Consider the following 17,336-nt stretch of genomic DNA (forward strand, 5'->3'; position numbering starts at 1 on the left):
CATGTACTTAGGTATGTGCAAAAACTGAATCTGATTAATTGGACATACATGCCAGGTATGGCCACTGTCACTGTTTCATCGCCCTCAGCCGCGCTCCGCGAGCTCGGATCGTCTGGGAACACCCGTTGTTTCATGTTTGATATAATGTGGACATCTACGCGGATCCGTATATGCATGTTTCTATCAGCATAGCCGCACCACCTGTCAGTGTAAGGCTGACGGGTACCTAGTAGGCCAGGTACTACTAGTACTTTCGTAAGTTATTAGTAACGGCCGTCAGTTTGGACGCGCGCCCCGCGGCCTTATATCAATCGATAGCCTGAAAAAGGCCTCAGGTGCACTTTTAAAGGCCACTCATTGTTTTTTCCTCGTCCGAACTTGATGAGTACCGCTCTATACGTCGACGCTGGCATTCAGGCATCCAAGGTGGGCACCATGCCAAATTTTTGACACGTCTCGAGGTTTCTCATCGATCCCTTTATGATACACCTAGTACTGCAATGGTTTGAATTCCTGTCAGCTGTTCTTAGAGTACCGTATTTGACTGAACCATCCAGTCGGAACATTTGCTGTTTTAGTGAGTGCCTTGACTAACTGGGATTCTCGGGGGAGTAGTATGTGATGCTAATCTACTTATTTAACTAGGTTTTTGACTATTGCATCACTCTAGAGGCAGAGGTACGTGCAGTGCACCAATCACAGAAATCCTCCATGACTGCCAGAAAAGTCGCAGTGGGTATGGCACCGAAAATGGACGTTGGTGCGATTTATATTCACCCTATCGCGGTACTTGCCATTCTTTGGCATTGGGATGACATTCGTGGGTAAGTTACAAATATCGACACACTGGCTTTGCGCGAAAATTGCTCATGGCTGACGGGTAGCTGCGTTTCGAACACAATACTATCCTGGTGAAAGTGTGAGTTATGCCACCTTGCCACCTCTTACATGCGCAAATATTCATGACAACTGTGTAGTGTGTTGTGTATGGAAAGGCGTCCAATGGTCAGTATGAAAAGCCCAAATATATGTCGATTTGCTCATTCATCACATGCTCAGTGTTGCACATTCTGTCCATTTTAGCTGCAGAAGGTTTGTGGTGTCTTGAATGACCCCTCAAAATTGACACCATCCTCTAGGATTGCTAATAACGAGGATATATGCTTCATGGAACAGCAAGCGTCTTTTGATATCCTTATTGGTATTTTCTGCAGTAAGTTTTTGGTTCGCCTTTTATCACGAAGACCTGACGTCGAACAACACGGTCAGATTTGTGTGGTCACTTCTTATATCCTCTCGGACACCAAACTGGTACCTAATTCTACAAACACGACCCCAATTTACTTTCCGAACATGATCGGTGTTGACATACGTTAGTGAGGTGGCCTTGATTTCTGTAACAATTATGCTCACGATGGACAGCGGATCCGGGCGATTGTCTTTTTATAGGCGGGAGAAACAATGTCTTTAACTACGCTGCATTGTTACTTTATGAACTGGGTCAGTTGTCTCGACTCCCAAGATTTCTGTACTTACGCATGAGTCAGTTCTCTCCTGCTTGATGTTGTTCATCAGGTTCAGAAGATACCGGGGTACTGTTGGGCTACTCCAACGAACATTTTTCAATGATACCATGAAGTATATGATTTGCATCATGAGTAAGATAATTTTGTTCGTCAACGCAGTCCCTGCTGACTTCTTAATTCCAAGTCATGTCCTCATTCAGTATCCTCTTGACCATGTTGTCTCCGGTATGTTTCGTTACAGTACACCTAGCTTGATGTTCATTCGCTCATTTTTGGGCACAGGGTACATGGGTTTCTATCACAAACTCGTGAGTACAACAATCAACGGCCTCGCATCCGCACATGCACCAACATAACATATCTCTAGTCCGGAGATCGTCATTCACAGCGTCCTGGCCTCTCGCATACTTTTCAACATACGAGAAAGTGAAGGACGCTCGGGAACAGAGCCTCAGGTGGAGATATCTGATATTCAATTCGCAAGGCCATCCCCTCAATGCTGAGATTCGAGGTTTCATGAAGATTATGGGTGGAGTACAGGGCTAGTCCCAGCACGTATATGTTTCATTGTCAAATACTGGGTAGTCGGCTTACGAAGGATAGCACACCGTCGACTGTGAAGTATTCGCCGTTTCACCTTCACCCACTTCACCGTAGCTTAGCACTATCGTAAGTCCTTTGTTCACGCCCACACCCCTCATAACAGCATTCGCAGCAGCGTTTGCATAGCCATGTTAGTTCCTTGGCACAGCACCCAGCCTCCCATTTTATCCTTGCTTAGCATGTACAACATTCTTCGGATATTGTCTGTAACAAGCTAGGAGAATGAGGCCTACGGGGGCACATTGCTATGTGCGAAGTCGTGAGTTGGTCGCGACCAGGTGGACGCGTGAGTTGTTGGCTAATGACGGAGATTCGTCTCTTGGGTCATGCCAGATTCCCACAATCCTCCACATGGATGCGGTTTTCTTCGTCTCATGAAAGTCTTCGACCGACGACGACACTTCCATGGCCACTTTGAAAGGTTTTACTTTTACAGACAACGTGGAAGCACCGAAAACGAGACTGGGGAAGAGACTACTACGCTGAATCGAGCGCTGATGCTGATTTCTAGGCCAGCATGATATCGGTGAGCGTGATTGGATTAGCGTCATGTGCATTTTGATCATGAAGTCAGTTGCGAATTTCCATATGGATTTATCACATTTCGAACTTGTTACGCCGAACATGCAGATAAACACAAGTTGATCTTGGAACGAGGCCTCGGATCGGCCAAAGGGGGAGTTGTGTAGCTGCCTGTCATACGCCATAATCGGATGCAAACAAAGAAAACTGTTGTCGTTCGGACTTGGCAAAACACTGCTACTTAGATAGGTCCATATGTGCGAAACGCTGATGCAGCAGGTTAGGTCCCGTTAGGGAGCCTAGATAATGTTCCTGGTGCCACTGCCACTGATCAATATCAATCGGCAACCTTATTCCTTGATGATCCAATGGTGATCAATCATTAATCATTGTCCGCATACTTACTAACGATCTCGCTAGGAACGCGCTAGAAGACGCTTCAAATTGATCTCACCATGACCGGTCAACCCCTGGTGGCATGGATCCGTGTTACAACGCTTGACATGCCACATCAGCTTAGCACACTGTGTCGGACAGGTATCTATGACAGGGACTTTTGTAATAGCCGCATCTGAGCCCTGGCGCCAGTTATGTGTGCTTAGTATATTCGGTAGAATACACCGAGAAGTGCAGCTTAAAGCCCACCTTGCTGTTTCATCGCTTCTTGATGGGTACCACTCTTTACGTCGACGCTGGCATTCAGGCATCCAAGGTGTGCAACATGCAAAGTTTCTGACAACTCTATTTGACTCCTGATCCACCTAGTACTGCAATGGTTTGGAATTTGGATCTTTTTTTGAGTACTGTCTTTGACTGAACCAATCCAGTCGGAACATTTGCTGTTTTAGTGAGTCGATTGACTAATTTCTTGGGGGATGTGATGCTAATCTCGACTAGGCTTTTGACTATTGCATTACACTAGAGGCAGAGGTACGTGCCGTTTACCAATCACAGAATCCCTCAATGACCGCTGGAAAGTCACAATGGGTCTGGCACCGAAAATGGACGTTTGTGCGATCTATATTTACCATATCGCGGTACTTGCCATTCTTTGGCATTGGGATGACATTTGCGGGTGAGCTACACTGTTGACTTGGTTTTGCCAAAGATTGCTCATAGTCAACGGGCAGCTGCACTTCGAACACAATACTATCCTGGTGAAAGTGTGAGTCGTGAAACCCCTCATGTGCGCAAATATTCATAATGTATAGTGTGCTGAGTATGGAAAGGCGTCCAATGGTCAGTATGAAAAGCCTGAATATACGTCATTTTGTTCATTCATCATATGCTCAGTGTTGCACATTCTGTCCATTGTAGCTGCAGAAGGTTTGTGGTGTCTTAAATGGACCCTCAAAATTGACACCATCATCCTCTAGGATTGCTAATAACGAGGATATATGCTTCATGGAACAGCAAGCGTCTTTTAATATCCTTATTGGTATTTTCTGCAGTAAGTTGATGGTTCGCCTTTTATCACGAAGACCTGATGTCGAACCAGACGGTCAGATATGTGTGGTCACCTCTTATATCCTCTCGGACACCAAACTGGTACCCAATTCTACGAACACGACCCCGATTGACTTACCAAACATGATCGGTGTTGACATACGTTAGTGAGGTGTCCTTGGTTTCTGTGACGATTATGCTCACGATGGGCAGCGGATCCGGGCGATTGTCTTTTCATGGGTGGGAGAAACAATGTCTTCAACTACGTTGCATTGTTACTCTATGAACTAGGTCAGTCATGTCGTCTATCCTTATTCCTGATTCCTGTACTCACGTATGAGTCAGTTCTCTTCTGCTTGATGTTGTTCGTCAGGTTTAGACGGTACAAGAATACTGTCGGACTGCTCCAAAAACGATTCTTCAATGATACGCTAAAATATATGATTTGCATCATAGGTGAGATAAACACTGTTCATAAATGCGGACCCTGCTGACTTCTTAACCTCAAGTTATGTCTTCATTCAGTATCCTCTTGACTATGTTCCCTCCGGTGCGTTGTAGTAGACCTTAGGTTGATCTTCATGCGCTTAATGTTGAGTACAGGTTACATGGGTTTCCATCACAGACTCGTGAGTAAAACAATATCAACAACCCCGAATTGCACCAACATAATATATATTTAGTCCGCAGATCGTCATTCACAGCGTCCTGGCCTCTCGCATTCTTTTCAGCCTACGAGAAAGTGAAGGACGCTTGGGAACTCGACACACATCGGGGGAACCTCTATCTGAGATTCAATTCGCAGGAGGTCAGGTCTCGACGTTGAGATTCGAGGATCCATCTGTGTAGTAGTGCTGCAGGGCTGGTCCCAGTCCGTATGATTATTAATTGTGAATGAATAAGACGATGTTATTGAACAATGTCTGAACATAGCGTAGGGGAAAGATATTCCACAAATCATCCAAACAATGTGAACGATGAGCGTGACTCAGCTTGATAGTGGATTTCGAAACAAGTCTTCCACGCCTGATCACGCGAGAGAATCGCCTCATAGTCATAAAGATGGGTGCAACGTTCATCCCATGGCGTGCTGACACAAAACTAAGGTCTTTGAATATCTGTTGATCTAGGCAGGAAGGAAGGACCATGTGAATAGAAGGATATGGTTGGCATAAAAACTGGCGAGAACAAAGTGTATCATAGACTCGCAACCATGACCTAACTTCCCACACAATGAGCGTACGGGGAACAGAATATGGGGAAGACAGTATCTTCCTGACTTACTATGCTGCGCTTGAAGAACTAGTCGCAAGTAAGATGAACATCACGCAGGAGATCCTGAGGCTCAGGATGGAAATCTTAGGCAATGTGAAGATCGTCAATTGTAGACCAGGCGATAAGTTCACGTTACTTACATTGACGAGGCTGCCAACTTTGATAGGTGAAATATGCATGCGAGCACGAACAGTGCATCAACCGTGCTTCCATCCGGACGTTGTTGCACTGGGGGTGCTTAGTGGAGGTTGCATTGAGGTCCAGAAGAATTTAAAGAAGAATTATAAGGTAGCGAGTCGACTCGCACTCGAATAGAAGACGATGCCGCACAATTTACGTCGAGACTCGAATGAATAACTCTGCTAAAGCGTGAGAGACAGGTAGATGCGAAATCGAGATGACTACACCGCGAGAGTATCAGGGAAATAACATCATGTACACAGGTATGGTAGAGAATCCATGATCAACGACTCGTAACTCCGTACCAGACGAAAGCAATACAACTACACACCAATATGAATAAAAACCATTCTCTGCTCGAGCGGCACTTTCGTTTTCACAGCGTGAGTAGCACGATTCAGTGCCCAAGCCGCCTTCGTACAGTCCATGAACCCGCCATCCTCCACATGCTTAACCATATTCTCGTAGAACGCTTCAACGACGTGTTTGGCGACAGCTCGTCAACCTCCCACAGCGTGCCAATGACGCTCTTGAACCCTGAAAACTGAAGTCCAGCTGTGAGATGGATGACTTCGTCGGGCGTCTCCTTATCGCCGACGGCAGTATGACACGCTGATAAGAACGCGAATTCACCATGCGGAATGTCTTTCTCCATGATGTCGAGCAGCGTGAGAGGTGCGTCCTTCATGACGAAATGGGGATTGTACGGCTGGTCGTGGTCCTGCTTGCCGTGACATGCGAGGTGCACCCAGGTGTTCTGTTCCAGGGCTTTGAGTGCATCTGCTTGTGTGGCTGCGTCGCCAGCAACAGTGGAATGGTTGGCCGTCGAGAGGACAAGCTTATGGATAAGCTCGAGCTCGCCATCGACAGCCAAGAGCGCCTTGCCATTCCCTCCACCCGGTTGACCCTGTCCGATTGCTACAAATGATGGAGGCACACGTTTCCACGGTCAGAATGTCCCTCGGGGCACAGAGAAATAGCTTCATGACCAAGTTGTATGCTCTCATCTAGATCATCAAAGCTGCCGCGCTGGCTAAAGCGTGTTACGAGAGCCCATGACAGTTTGTCGAGGGCCCCGGGACGGTATTTCTGGCCCAGTGGGCAGAGCTCGAGCACGACTCGTCGAAGGTAGATGCCTTCGTCAGACGCATCAATCGGAAGATCGTTGCATTCGACAATCACATAATCAACCGCACTGTCAACACCGATGCTACGAAGGTAGGTGCCCTCTGGACAGAGGGGCAGTAGCTTGCAGCACAACTGCAGGGATTCGTGAATGAAGACGGCGATGCGCTCCTTGCTGCAGCGCCTGTTCAATGCGAAAATGAGATGAAAGAGAGATAATGTGTGGTTGTGATGGCCCTGCAGACGCAATGCAAGGGCTTCGCGGAAGAGGGAAGTGGTGGTATCTATGTCTTGGAGATCGCTTTGAATGTAGCATTGAAGGCGGGCCCACGCGAGGTTGGTGAGAGCCGCTGCGTGGTCAGGATGGTCGACCGGACAGCGGTCCAGAACCAACTGAAAACGCTCTACAGCACCGTTCAGGTGAGAGACCCCCTTCTCGTGTCTTATGTATCTGGAGAATTGTACATGGCCCGCATCTGTTTCTCGAGCAATCTCGCGATCTACGAGGGACTACCGTTGGTGTTCTGTCAGCACAACTGACAGGACAAAGTCTGGGGTCACTCACGTCAAGTAGTGCACCGTCCTGATTATCGCTAGCATGTACAACGGTGGCCTTGAGCGTGAGCGAAGGATTGACACCACGAACGGGTGGGAAGGACAGTTCTACGGGATGTGAGTATATGTGCAGGAATGAGAAGTAGGTTGCTCACCGAATGGTTCATCTCCATGATCGAGTAACTCATCCCGTGATGGTTGAAGTCTTCCGATGATTTCACCATTGCCCAGCGTTCGATCGAGCTCAAAGGACGCTCTAATCTCCATTGATAATGCAGGTGACTCGTAAAATGAACTATAAATCGAAAATCAGTCTTGAATCGCGTCCGAAAGTTTCTATGGACTTTACAGGGTCATGGTATCTCCCCACGCTACGGATGCGTCGGATGATAAGACGCTGATGGCTGATTTCCAGCGTCTCCTTGAGTCGACATTAATGGACACGTAAATGCCTGCGGGTATGCGCTCAGAAGGGACTTGAAGATTTTTTGCGCCGGTCACTGTAGATGGAGCGAGAATATCACAAAAGAGATCCCAAGGTGATACGGAGTGAGCTACTTTCAAGTCTTATAGATTGGGTTTCTGCGCTGCCGGGCATGATGGAATGATGAAGCCAAAGGATGAGGATCGAGGATGGGCTTAGTTATGGGTTGAATGAGTGGTAGAAGAAGACGGAGTAGGGATATGTGGACCGTGAATGGAGATCAGCCGAGAGAAGAGTTTGGGTTCGGGTGATGGTTACATGCATGTGTATTTGCATCATGTTGTCGAGGGTTGTTCGGCAAAATAGACGCCGGTATGATTGAACTAAGCGCTGAGACGAAAGATGACCGAGTGGAGGTCAGACACATCAGCGAAAGTGGCACGCCAACGTTATGCGAGACTCTGAGCGTCCTGTGATGTTTGCTTCTCCTTACAATCGAGTTGATAGTACTAGTGCCATGGCATTTTGGAAACACCAGAAACGGGTTGCGAGAATATGAGTCGGACTCGTTCGCTGAATGCCGCAGACGATTCAGATACAGAGTATGAATGCGACCTGAAAGACAATCAGCTTTGGTAGATCAACCTTTACAATCACAATGAGAGTGAATGCGCAACAAGAGAAAGAAGAAGAAGCACAGCCACCCATTGCGCTTCTTCTTCTGCTTCTTCTGCCTCTTCTTCCACTTTCATAGTATCATACCCTCACTCGTGGCATGTAGCCCTCAGTTCCATCCGTCACCCGGCGCAAAACTCAACAAACGAAAAACAGACGGTTGTCTGAAACATCATAGCTACATGCCGAACCACGCCTGCATCTGATTTGCACCCTTTATAGACGACACTGGATCTCCCCGACTTACCTTCTCACATCACTTTGCTAACTTGGCTGCTAACTTGGCTTGGTTGTGGTCCAGTTACGATCAAAAGCGTGGAAGGCCGTGGGGATAACTGTGAGATTATGCTTATGCTGGCCAAGTTATTTCACCCTCGTACGCGGCCTGATCTTCAGGTTTGTCCATCATAAGCAGTGACCTCTCGTGGTCCGCACTGAGTTTTTTTTTGAAGTAAACTTGTGATTGACGCTGATTATTTTCAAGATCGTTCTGCAGGTGATCACTACGAACAGCACTCTGCGGACACCAGGGACAACATCATGGACACCGTTCACGGGAGACATTGTTTTCCAAACGACCAGCTCCAGTCTGACGCGCTACCATATGTGATTTCATGACACATCTCTATCCCCGCCATCCAATACCACCCCCCGCGAATTTCCGTTGACGTGTTCGGGGCTGCTGAAAGGGCTCCTCCATGGCAAGTGGACTCCGCACTTCAGCGCTTCAGCTGCCAGACACATCATACATGTATTCACGTGTTCCATGCGGGCGGTCATATTGTTTATATGGCATTCCTTTCATATGTAGGCTGTGCTATATCGATCGTTAGTGTTGCATGAATTCCAGATTTTTCAATGCGCCGCATAGAACCGAAAATGAGGAAATGACATTACGAAGTTTTGTTCTAGAGTCAAGCCAAGAAGGTTAAGTGAGGAGTGTGAACAGGCGACCATCTGATCGAGGATATGGAACGCGGTGGCCTACGGCCCTTGTACTAGTATATTATAAATAGACCCCTGACTCGTGGGTAGTCCCTGCCTGCGGAATCCCTACTCAACCGGTAACCTTCGTCCATTTCAAAATTTTTCAACCCATATCATACCCTGTTTGCCCTAGTACCGCGATACTAATTGTACACGATCTATGGTAGATTACACTTGTACACCGTCATACATCTGCAGGTCTATCTAGCACCGTATTACGATAATGAGTGGATGGAGTCCAGAACTAAATGATACTACCAGATCATGAAGCATCGCTGAGCCAAACCTTCAGCTGCCGCGCAAGTTTCTTTGCGGTGACCTCTAGCTTCTCGTCTCTCGTCCGTGCCACATCCACAATCGTCCGTTTCCTACCTGAAGCTGTTAGCACGAGGCCAACCCGCCTCGGTGAGAACGAAATAGACAGCGCACTGAATGGCACTGGTGCAGGGTCTGATGTATGTTTGCTTGTGCTTGCGAATCCAGTTCCACTGTTATTCGCCCTGAAAATAGTAGACGGTGAAGACGGGATGTTCGCTCCAGACGGGTTTGTATGCACAACTCCCTCGCGGATACCATAGTGTCGAACGAGGTCCTCTAGCCGGCTGCGCGGCTGCATGAGGTCGAAAAGGTCTTTGAACGAATCCTCTCGCTCGAGGTGAAGCGATGAGTCATCGAGCATGACATCTTCATGGACCTTGAGTGCAATGAAGAGGTCGAGAACTTTGGTTTCCCGCTGCAGGGTATCAACAGACGAAGTAGAAGCCGAGGAAGAAAATGGGAATGGATCAGATGAATAGGGAGGGCGTATCATTGAATCGTATGCGGGTAAATATGTGGAGCGCAGCACATGCTCACAAGCTTCATTGGCAAGGTGAGTTCCGGCCGTCAAAGGATTTGAACAGCACGCACCAATGTAAAATGAACGATTGACCAGCCGGAGTTGTGTGGAGAGCCAACAAAGTGTCTTTCTCTGTCGTTCAATCTTTCCCTCGTCAATCCCGGGTGTTTGTGGAAATGTCATGTAGACGATCTTCAACAACAGGTGGGGAGGTACATCAGATGGTTTGGCTGTTCCATGATGTTCATCAGGGAAGGGGGGTGGGGGTATAGTGCTATTAGGGACGTAAGGAGGGGGTGGAACAGACTGCATGCACTTCTCCTCCACGATGACCATAATGATCTCTGCGGATGTGAGGATGGCCTTTATAGACAAATGGAGTTATTCTGGTCTCCGGAAGCAATATAGGCTGTTGCACAGTGATTCGTAGTGTAGCCTAGGTGAAAACGAACGCTGATGCGGCAAAATCTGGTTGATCTGGCTGAGGAGGCGATGGATGGACAAAGAACAGCATAGCTTCGTCAATAAGTTAACCCGTCAAGTACAGTGCCACGGTGCAGCGCTTTGCACAGCACCACGTGATCAAAGTTAAATCTTATCACTGATATCATATTTTATACGGCATAATCGCAGTATGCTCTGCCCCATGCAGGACAACTTCCGTTATGTAAATCATGCTTCTGTCCACAGCAGAAAGCCAGTGTCGGGTGCGTATCATCGGGGGCTTTGTGCCCCTCTCACAGAGAGATGCGATGCGCTATTGAAATGAAGTATAATGTGGTACAGTGATTGAGCAACTCGCCGATTCAAGTTCTTGCCCGACAGTGATACAGTAATGAAAGGCATTGCGTGGTTTTAGAAGACATGTAAGAAGATGATGAATGCGAAAACAGTCTGCGAACGACAGCGTCATATTTCTAATCATTGAGTACCACTATGGGGTAGCTGCGTCAATGCCAGTGAGCGTTTGCAGAGGAACGGTGACTTACCGATCAAGCCGTCTCTTTGAAGTCCTCGTTTGTCAGCCGTCGAGCACCCAATAGCTTCCCGACGTGCGTAGGCAAGTATCCCATTCCCTTGCGGCGGATACTGAAAAGCGCTTTCAACATGGGGATAGGCGATTGTTGGAAAGTGTCAGGGAAATCTGCAGCTGGAGGCCGATGCTCCGGTCTGATGAATCCATCACTTTGAATCTCAAAGTCACCCTGGTCCTTGAGATCTGCAGTGTTTTTTTTTTTTTTTTTTTTTTTTAATCCATTTTATTGTCTTCTTGGGGCAGCGCCCTATGTAGACAGTACATGCTATATAATACTTATGTTACTTTTCGAGGGTGAAGGCATTGGTGTAATTCAGAACCATTGGCTCGCACTCCGTACTGGGGTTTGGAGTGGTGGAGCGTTATGAAGCCAACCTGAGGCTAAAAGAATTGGGGGGAGCGTGCGCGAGTGCCCTAGGTTTGTGACTGGGGATTTTGTACTGCTGGTGGGGCTGTGCGAGTTGGGTCTGGGAATGCGCTTGGGGCGAGATGGCTCAGCTCCGTTTTTAGGCGTTTTCGATCGGTGCGACGTTTCCAAAAGCGTTCTCTAGGCGTTTGGTTGCAGCTATGTACTTGAAGAGGTTGGGGAGGAATTCCCCGTTGCTAAGGAGTCGGCGGATGTGGTAGGCGCGGTTTGGCATTGATCTTTGCAGGACATCTCGTTGTGCTCGGTATGCGGGGCATTCCATCAAGTAGTGGTGCACTGTCTCCTCGCTCTCTTCGCACGCTGGGCAGGTTGGTGTTTCTGCGCCCCTTATGCGGTGGAGGTGCTTGTTGAGTGGGGCATGGCCCGTTCTCAACTGCATAAGGAGGCTTGCCTGTCTTCTGGGTAGGTCTGTGACCAGCTTCTGGAAACGGTTTGAGGGGATACCGTCGTCTATTTTTTTGAGGAGCGGGTAGCGTGGTGAGTCGTGCATGACCTTCTGACCTTCGCACTTGAGTTGGTCGTAGCGTCGTTGTTTCAGCGCCGATTTGCTGCACGGGAGTTGGATTGTGGAGGTGAGTCCGTTGCGTTTGTGTTTTCGTAGGCAGTTGGGTAGGCTGTTTGGTGGGCTGGACAGTCCACCTGCCGCTTTCTTGGCTTCAACGTCGGCTGACTCGTTCCCTTCTATGTCCACATGTCCTGGGGTCCAGTGGATTGTTATGTAGTCCTCGTCTCGTTTGATTAGCGCGCGTTCGAGGATTCTATGGAACATATCCATGAGGTAATGGCCCGGATTGGTTCTGAAGGACTGCGTGGCTAGAATGGCCGCTTGGTTGTCGACGCATAGTCTGGCTGAGGGTTTTCCTGGTTCGCGACGTAGCAGTTCTGCGCCCAGAATCATGCCTACTATCTCGGCCTCGTAGACTGTGTGCTTGGTCGCCGGTCCAAGGTGGAAGTGTAAGGTCTTCTGTTCATGTCCTTCTCTCGTGAGTACCGCTGCTGCTCCAACTCCTCCATCTATCGCTGATCCATCTGAATAGATCCTCACTACCTCTTCTGCTTCCTCGTCCTCTCTGGCCGCTTCTTCCTTCGTAGGTGCGATTCTGATCTTTGCGTCTGGGTCCCATTTGGGGTTGTGGCGGACTGCGTCTACCTTCTCTATCGTCCTGGGGTCAATGGAGAATTCTCGGAGGAGTTCGTGTATGGGCGTCCTGTGGTGTTTCCTTTGGCGGGTGGCTTTCCGGAGCTCATTATAGAGGGGGTGTGTTGGTGGTAGAGTAGACATTCTGAGGGATGCCCTGCAGCAGACTTTGCGTAGTAGCTGTTGAAAGGGGAGTATGTTGGCGTGTGCGTCTAGTGCATCCGTCGCCGTCGTTCGCATTCCTCCCGTTATGAGAATCGCTGCCATCCGTTGGACTCTCGCCATCTTCATCCCAAAGCCTCTCACTCCCCTTCCATTGTTCTTTCTACTCCTTCCTTTCTTCACTAGTCCCGCTCCCCACACGTCTATTGCGTACAACATCTTCGGTACCACCACTCCTTCGTACAGCTTTCTCATTAGTCTTCCTCGTATCCCTCTGGACGGCTTCGCCATTCTTCCGCACGCAAGTACGTACTTTGTGCCTTTTGCTAGGGCGTATGTAGCATGTTCCTTAAAGCGTAGTTCGTGATCAATTATAATGCCTAAGAATTTATGTGACTTAACGGGGGGTATACGTTGGCCGTTGATCGTGATGGGGATTCTTGGGATCGGGATGGTCTTATTGCGTTCTGTGGGGTGTTTCTCGCGTGATCTTGAAACACACAAGAGGGCCGTTTTCTCGAGTTCAAATTCGGCGTTCTGTTCCTTGCTCCACTGTAGTGCGCCGCCCTCTTTTTCCATAATTAGCGTGAGTTTATCGTTTGCCTCTTCGAAGGATCGGCCTCGTGCTATCAAGGCGACATCATCAATGAATCCGAGGGACATTGTGCCTTCGTGTTCGTCTGTCGTATCAAGTAAGTCAGCGTTGTAAAAGATGAACACGATGACGGAGAGAGGGCAGCCTTGGTCTATACCGCTTTCCACGTTGAATTCTTCTGATGTGTAGTCGTCGAATGAGAGTGTGGTTTTCCTGCCCTGTAGTCTCCTCTGGTACCACTCAATATATTCCTTGGGGATTCTCCGTTTGCGCATGTTGTGGAGTGCGCGTTCTACTACTACGCTGGGGAATGCGGCCTTTACGTCTAGGAAGAGCATTGAGACGAAGCGGTCAGTTGGGTGTGCCCAGGCGTCCATTGTGAATTTGGTCAGTAGGTGTAGGGAGTCGACCGTTGATCGTCCTGGCCTTCCTCCGAAATGCGTTGTGGGGAGTAAGTTGTGTTCCTCCGCGATCCAGACTAAGTCTTCTGATACGCACGATGAGAGTATCTTGGCCATTGTGTCGATTAGCGTGATTGGACGGTACGATTTAGGGAGGGTGTAGTTTGCGCGTCCAGGTTTGCGGAGTACTATTGTTGACGAGTGTTTCCACTGTTCTGGATAGACTTTTAGCGTGAAGGTAGCTCTAAAAATGGGACCTAGCTGTGGTGTGAGTAGTTCTCGTGCTTTGATGAATATTGAGTTGCCGACGCCGTTCGGTCCTGGTGCTTTGAAGGCTGAGAGTTTCTTGATTGCCCTATCTATCTGAGCGTCCGTTATGTTCTGGAACTCGCAGATGGGTTCTGGGTATCGGAAGTCGGGGTCCACATAGTTGTCAGCCGGGGGTTCTCTGAAGAAGGTTTTGTAGAGGAGTGCGCTCTTTTCCGCGTTGTCTTCCGCTGGTCTGTCTCCTGGTTTCTCTGCGAGGGTTGGGATGCGTGAGCGTATCCGGTCTGCTGGCGCATCTGTTAGGAAGTCGTGAATGTCCCAGATATTGCCCTCGTCGACGTCTTCCAGGTAGGTTTTCCAGTGTTCTTCCTTTGTTTTCTTCTGTAGTTCTGAGAAGTCGTTCCTGGCTCGCCGGTGTTCTTCATGGATGGGGTGCGTGGGTTCTTGGCGTTTCTTCTTGACTTTTCTGGCCAGCTTCTTTAGCTCTCGATTTGCGAGGTTGAGGTCTGCTGACCACCATCGTTTGGCATGGGGGGAGGGTTTGCTCATCGGGACTTTCGTTTCGATGGCTGTTAGTATGGCTGTTTGGAGGGTATGGAGTCTGACGTGAAAGTACTCTACCGTTTCTATCTCTTTTGGAGGCGGGAGAGCATCGAGGTTTTGCTTGAGGGTGTCGCAGAATTCTTCCCAGTCGGTTGCTCTGTAGTTACGTCGAGGTTTGGGGTCGATGTGTACTGGAGTGAGGTCCAACGTGCTGATTATGGGGAAGTGGTCTGCTGAGACCGGGCGGAGTTCTTCTTCTACGTCGCAGTAGATGAATGCGCTTAGCAGGTCTGTGCTGCAGAAGATGTTGTCCGGTCGTGTACGATTCTTTGTTCCCGTTGCTTCGAGTGTAGCTGTTCCTCTTGCTAGGGCCATGCGCATATCATGTTTGGCGAGAAGGTTAATGAGGGTGGCGGATCGTTGAAGGTTTGGTCCTGTAAATAAATGGTGGTTAGCGGTGTCGTCCCACATTGCGTCGTGGCAGTTGAAGTCCCCCATCCATATCATGCTGTCTGGGGTATTGTTCGTTGCCGTTAGGTTGTCGATGTGCTGCTCGAGTTCTGCTAGTGTGCGCATGTGTCGCCACGAGTTGTATACGTTATAGATTAGAATATTACCTGTGTTACCTTTGAGTTCGATTGCGGTTACATTGCTGTTCTTGAAAGGGACGTTCTTCCAGGTGTTTTTTGAAAGGCGTTTGTTCACTAGAATAATTGAGTTAGTACGTTCCGCTCCATTGTCGCCGTGCGTCGATGGGTAGACTATGTCCCATCGGGAGGAACTTGGGGCCAGATTGACCGGGTTGATGTATGGTTCTTGGATAATCGCTAGGTCGTAGTCGTTCGGGTTAAGGTTGCGTAGCATGTGTTCATGGGCGGCTTGCGCCGTGTGGAGGTTTTGTTGCCAGATTCTTAGATACGTGCGGTCAGGTTCTTTGTTTTGGGTGTGGCTATTCATGAGGGGGGTCCGGGGGAGAAGCTTCCTGGTATTGATGCGTTTGTTGAGTGTTGGAGTGGTAGGGGTGTCGAGGGAGGGGGAGTTGTTGAATAGGTGTTGGGGTGGTTCGGGCGGTTTGTTGGGGTGTTGACGTTCCGTTGGGTGCTTGCTGGGGTGTTCTGGGTGTTAGAGGGTCCTGGGTTGTTGTTGGATTCTTGTGCTGCGAAGAGGTCCGTGATTCTTGCTTGTCTCGCGCGTTCTCGCTGGGATGGTTGTCCGGTCGTCCTTTGTTGATTTGGCCAGCCGTGGTCGGTGGCGCGGGTCTGCTGTTGCGTTCTCGTCCTTCCTCCTCTGCTTTCCACTCGCGTCCAGTTCTGGTTTATTTGCTGCGGTCTTGGTCTTCCATAGTCTGCTTCGTGGGTGGCATTCTGCGTCCACTGGTTGAATGCTGGTGGTTGGTTAGTAGCGGGATTACCTTCTCCAGTTGTTTCCCAGGAATCTGGGTTGTTTTCCATAGGGAAATACTTGTAGCGTGCCTCCTCTGATTTGCTGTGCATCTTGTTGCTTCTGTTTATGAACATCGGGCAGTCGCGGCTCCAAGCGGCATGTCCCTGGAGGTTGCAATTGACGCAGTAATGGTGTTGGGGGTCCGCTTTGCCGAAGTCGCATTCTGAGGTTCGATGGTCCATTCCGCATGTTCCGCACGTGTCTACTGTTTGGCTGCAGGAACTTGCCATGTGTTCGCTAGTTAGTTGTTGACATTTTAGGCAGCGAGTGGGCTCTGGTAGCAGTTTGCGTGCTGAGATCTTGCGTCCTTCTATCATTAGGCCTAGTCGGATGGCTTGATTAGCGCTTTCGCGGTCTTTGCATGATATAGTGCAGAAAGCCGTCCTTTGGCCTGGGTTGCGGCGGGCGGGGGGTTTGATCCATTTCGCTTTGATGATTGATCCTGGGAGGAGTTTACTGGCTTTCTCTGTTTCTGTTAGTGACGAGGCTAGTTCCGGATTGAAAGTTGTTGGCACGTATTCCGCTATTACTTGAAAGGTCTTGTCTTTGATCATTGTGCTGCTTCCGAAGTGTTCGCTGAAAGATTTGCTATTGCTCTGGCATGAGAGCCAGGCTTTCGTGTTAGTACAGTCAACTTCGAAGATCACTCCTCCGTGTCGCAGTTTGCGGGCGCTTGTGAAAGCGGCGTCTTGTGGGACGTCCTTTTTGTCTGCTTTCATGTCCTCTAGCGCTTTGTTTGCCTTCCGGACTAGCTCTGCCTCAGATAGGTCCTTGAGACCCGAGGTTTCGCTGAGCGATTTGCGGTCTACGAGTATTTGCCTCGCTTGAGCTTCGCTTCGTGCTAGGGTGCTCGAGTCTGGTTTGGGGAGTCTACTCTGGAGGGCGTTTGAATACGTTCTCGCTTGGTTCATGTTGGTAGAGTCAGGATTAGTAGCATGGGTCTCGATGTTGGTTTCGTGTGTGGCCTCGACAGTCTTTTCGACTGCCTTCTCGAGTCTAGCCATTGCACTGTCGATCGAATCACGCACCTCGTTTACGAAGCTATCCAGCGCTGCTATCTTTCCGTCGTGTGCGTCCGCAGCTTTCTCCAGACGTTCTATGGCTCCTGCCATGTGGAAGGATGTTGTGAGTGCTATTTTGTTTGCTTGCTGTTCGTGTTCTGCTTGTC

At 49.0% G+C, this 17,336-nt stretch overlaps 9 protein-coding genes across 9 annotated transcripts; 2 read left to right on the forward strand and 7 right to left on the reverse strand.

Annotated features, from left to right (window-relative positions):
- The first annotated feature begins 287 nt into the window (after positions 1 to 287).
- DEU56DRAFT_241054 (uncharacterized protein) lies at positions 288 to 2,281 on the forward strand. Its single transcript, XM_041345251.1, has 16 exons — positions 288 to 426; positions 494 to 503; positions 558 to 577; positions 646 to 678; positions 728 to 824; positions 885 to 919; positions 978 to 1,005; positions 1,060 to 1,092; positions 1,140 to 1,213; positions 1,270 to 1,372; positions 1,423 to 1,500; positions 1,548 to 1,658; positions 1,711 to 1,751; positions 1,809 to 1,834; positions 1,894 to 2,195; positions 2,245 to 2,281. The coding sequence occupies exons 1-15, from the start codon at positions 382 to 384 to the stop codon at positions 2,027 to 2,029; spliced, it is 870 nt and encodes a 289-aa protein (XP_041200872.1). The 5' UTR covers positions 288 to 381; the 3' UTR covers positions 2,030 to 2,195; positions 2,245 to 2,281.
- Positions 2,282 to 3,318: 1,037 nt separating this feature from the next.
- DEU56DRAFT_920141 (uncharacterized protein) lies at positions 3,319 to 4,946 on the forward strand (the record flags this gene model as incomplete). Its single annotated transcript, XM_041358393.1, has 15 exons — positions 3,319 to 3,363; positions 3,417 to 3,426; positions 3,479 to 3,498; positions 3,549 to 3,581; positions 3,630 to 3,726; positions 3,782 to 3,816; positions 3,863 to 3,890; positions 3,945 to 3,977; positions 4,028 to 4,101; positions 4,158 to 4,260; positions 4,311 to 4,388; positions 4,443 to 4,553; positions 4,607 to 4,647; positions 4,701 to 4,726; positions 4,781 to 4,946. The coding sequence occupies 15 exons, from the start codon at positions 3,319 to 3,321 to the stop codon at positions 4,944 to 4,946; spliced, it is 900 nt and encodes a 299-aa protein (XP_041200873.1).
- Positions 4,947 to 6,054: 1,108 nt separating this feature from the next.
- On the reverse strand, positions 6,055 to 6,327 carry DEU56DRAFT_714675 (CHAT domain-containing protein; the record flags this gene model as incomplete). The annotated part of the gene is made up of 1 exon (XM_041347564.1): positions 6,055 to 6,327. A coding segment is annotated over one exon (273 nt), but the record flags the coding sequence as incomplete, so codon positions are not given.
- A 28-nt stretch (positions 6,328 to 6,355) lies between these two features.
- On the reverse strand, positions 6,356 to 7,918 carry DEU56DRAFT_241094 (uncharacterized protein). Its single transcript, XM_041345252.1, has 4 exons — positions 7,582 to 7,918; positions 7,388 to 7,527; positions 7,243 to 7,340; positions 6,356 to 7,187 (listed from the first exon to the last, which is right to left on the reverse strand). The coding sequence occupies exons 1-4, from the start codon at positions 7,587 to 7,589 to the stop codon at positions 6,471 to 6,473; spliced, it is 963 nt and encodes a 320-aa protein (XP_041200875.1). The 5' UTR covers positions 7,590 to 7,918; the 3' UTR covers positions 6,356 to 6,470.
- A 1,465-nt stretch (positions 7,919 to 9,383) lies between these two features.
- On the reverse strand, positions 9,384 to 10,686 carry DEU56DRAFT_896672 (uncharacterized protein). Its single transcript, XM_041356427.1, has 2 exons — positions 10,228 to 10,686; positions 9,384 to 10,176 (listed from the first exon to the last, which is right to left on the reverse strand). Exons 1-2 carry the CDS (start codon positions 10,490 to 10,492, stop codon positions 9,581 to 9,583), a joined length of 861 nt encoding a protein of 286 aa, XP_041200876.1. The 5' UTR covers positions 10,493 to 10,686; the 3' UTR covers positions 9,384 to 9,580.
- A 1,012-nt stretch (positions 10,687 to 11,698) lies between these two features.
- Positions 11,699 to 11,998, reverse strand: DEU56DRAFT_749788 (uncharacterized protein; the record flags this gene model as incomplete). The annotated part of the gene is made up of 1 exon (XM_041349466.1): positions 11,699 to 11,998. One exon carries the CDS (start codon positions 11,996 to 11,998, stop codon positions 11,699 to 11,701), a length of 300 nt encoding a protein of 99 aa, XP_041200877.1.
- A 3,318-nt stretch (positions 11,999 to 15,316) lies between these two features.
- DEU56DRAFT_749770 (uncharacterized protein) lies at positions 15,317 to 15,589 on the reverse strand (the record flags this gene model as incomplete). Its single annotated transcript, XM_041349463.1, has 1 exon — positions 15,317 to 15,589. A coding segment is annotated over one exon (273 nt), but the record flags the coding sequence as incomplete, so codon positions are not given.
- Positions 15,590 to 16,152: 563 nt separating this feature from the next.
- Positions 16,153 to 16,572, reverse strand: DEU56DRAFT_719327 (uncharacterized protein; the record flags this gene model as incomplete). The annotated part of the gene is made up of 1 exon (XM_041347657.1): positions 16,153 to 16,572. A coding segment is annotated over one exon (420 nt), but the record flags the coding sequence as incomplete, so codon positions are not given.
- Positions 16,573 to 16,659: 87 nt separating this feature from the next.
- Positions 16,660 to 17,280, reverse strand: DEU56DRAFT_749773 (uncharacterized protein; the record flags this gene model as incomplete). Its single annotated transcript, XM_041349464.1, has 1 exon — positions 16,660 to 17,280. A coding segment is annotated over one exon (621 nt), but the record flags the coding sequence as incomplete, so codon positions are not given.
- Between the last annotated feature and the right edge of the window lie 56 nt (positions 17,281 to 17,336).

The sequence above is a fragment of the Suillus clintonianus genome (genome assembly GCF_016758775.1).
Source record: "Suillus clintonianus strain FC179 chromosome Unknown DEU56scaffold_203, whole genome shotgun sequence".
NCBI classification, from domain to species: Eukaryota; Fungi; Basidiomycota; class Agaricomycetes; order Boletales; family Suillaceae; genus Suillus; species Suillus clintonianus.

Bases quoted from the DNA above. Each gene is read 5' to 3' on its own strand.
- DEU56DRAFT_241054 (XM_041345251.1), top strand. From the start codon at position 382: ATGAGTACCGCTCTATACGTCGACGCTGGCATTCAGGCATCCAAG. The intron at 1,006-1,059 runs GTCAGTATGAAA...TCACATGCTCAG, and splicing joins GTATGGAAAGGCGTCCAATG to TGTTGCACATTCTGTCCATT. The intron at 1,659-1,710 runs GTAAGATAATTT...CTTAATTCCAAG, and splicing joins GTATATGATTTGCATCATGA to TCATGTCCTCATTCAGTATC.
- DEU56DRAFT_241094 (XM_041345252.1), bottom strand. The intron at 7,341-7,387 runs GTGAGCAACCTA...CACATCCCGTAG, and splicing joins TCATGGAGATGAACCATTCG to AACTGTCCTTCCCACCCGTT. The intron at 7,188-7,242 runs GTGAGTGACCCC...CACCAACGGTAG, and splicing joins AGGACGGTGCACTACTTGAC to TCCCTCGTAGATCGCGAGAT.
- DEU56DRAFT_896672 (XM_041356427.1), bottom strand. From the start codon at position 10,492: ATGGTCATCGTGGAGGAGAAGTGCATGCAGTCTGTTCCACCCCCTCCT. The intron at 10,177-10,227 runs GTGCGTGCTGTT...TTGCCAATGAAG, and splicing joins CAATCGTTCATTTTACATTG to CTTGTGAGCATGTGCTGCGC.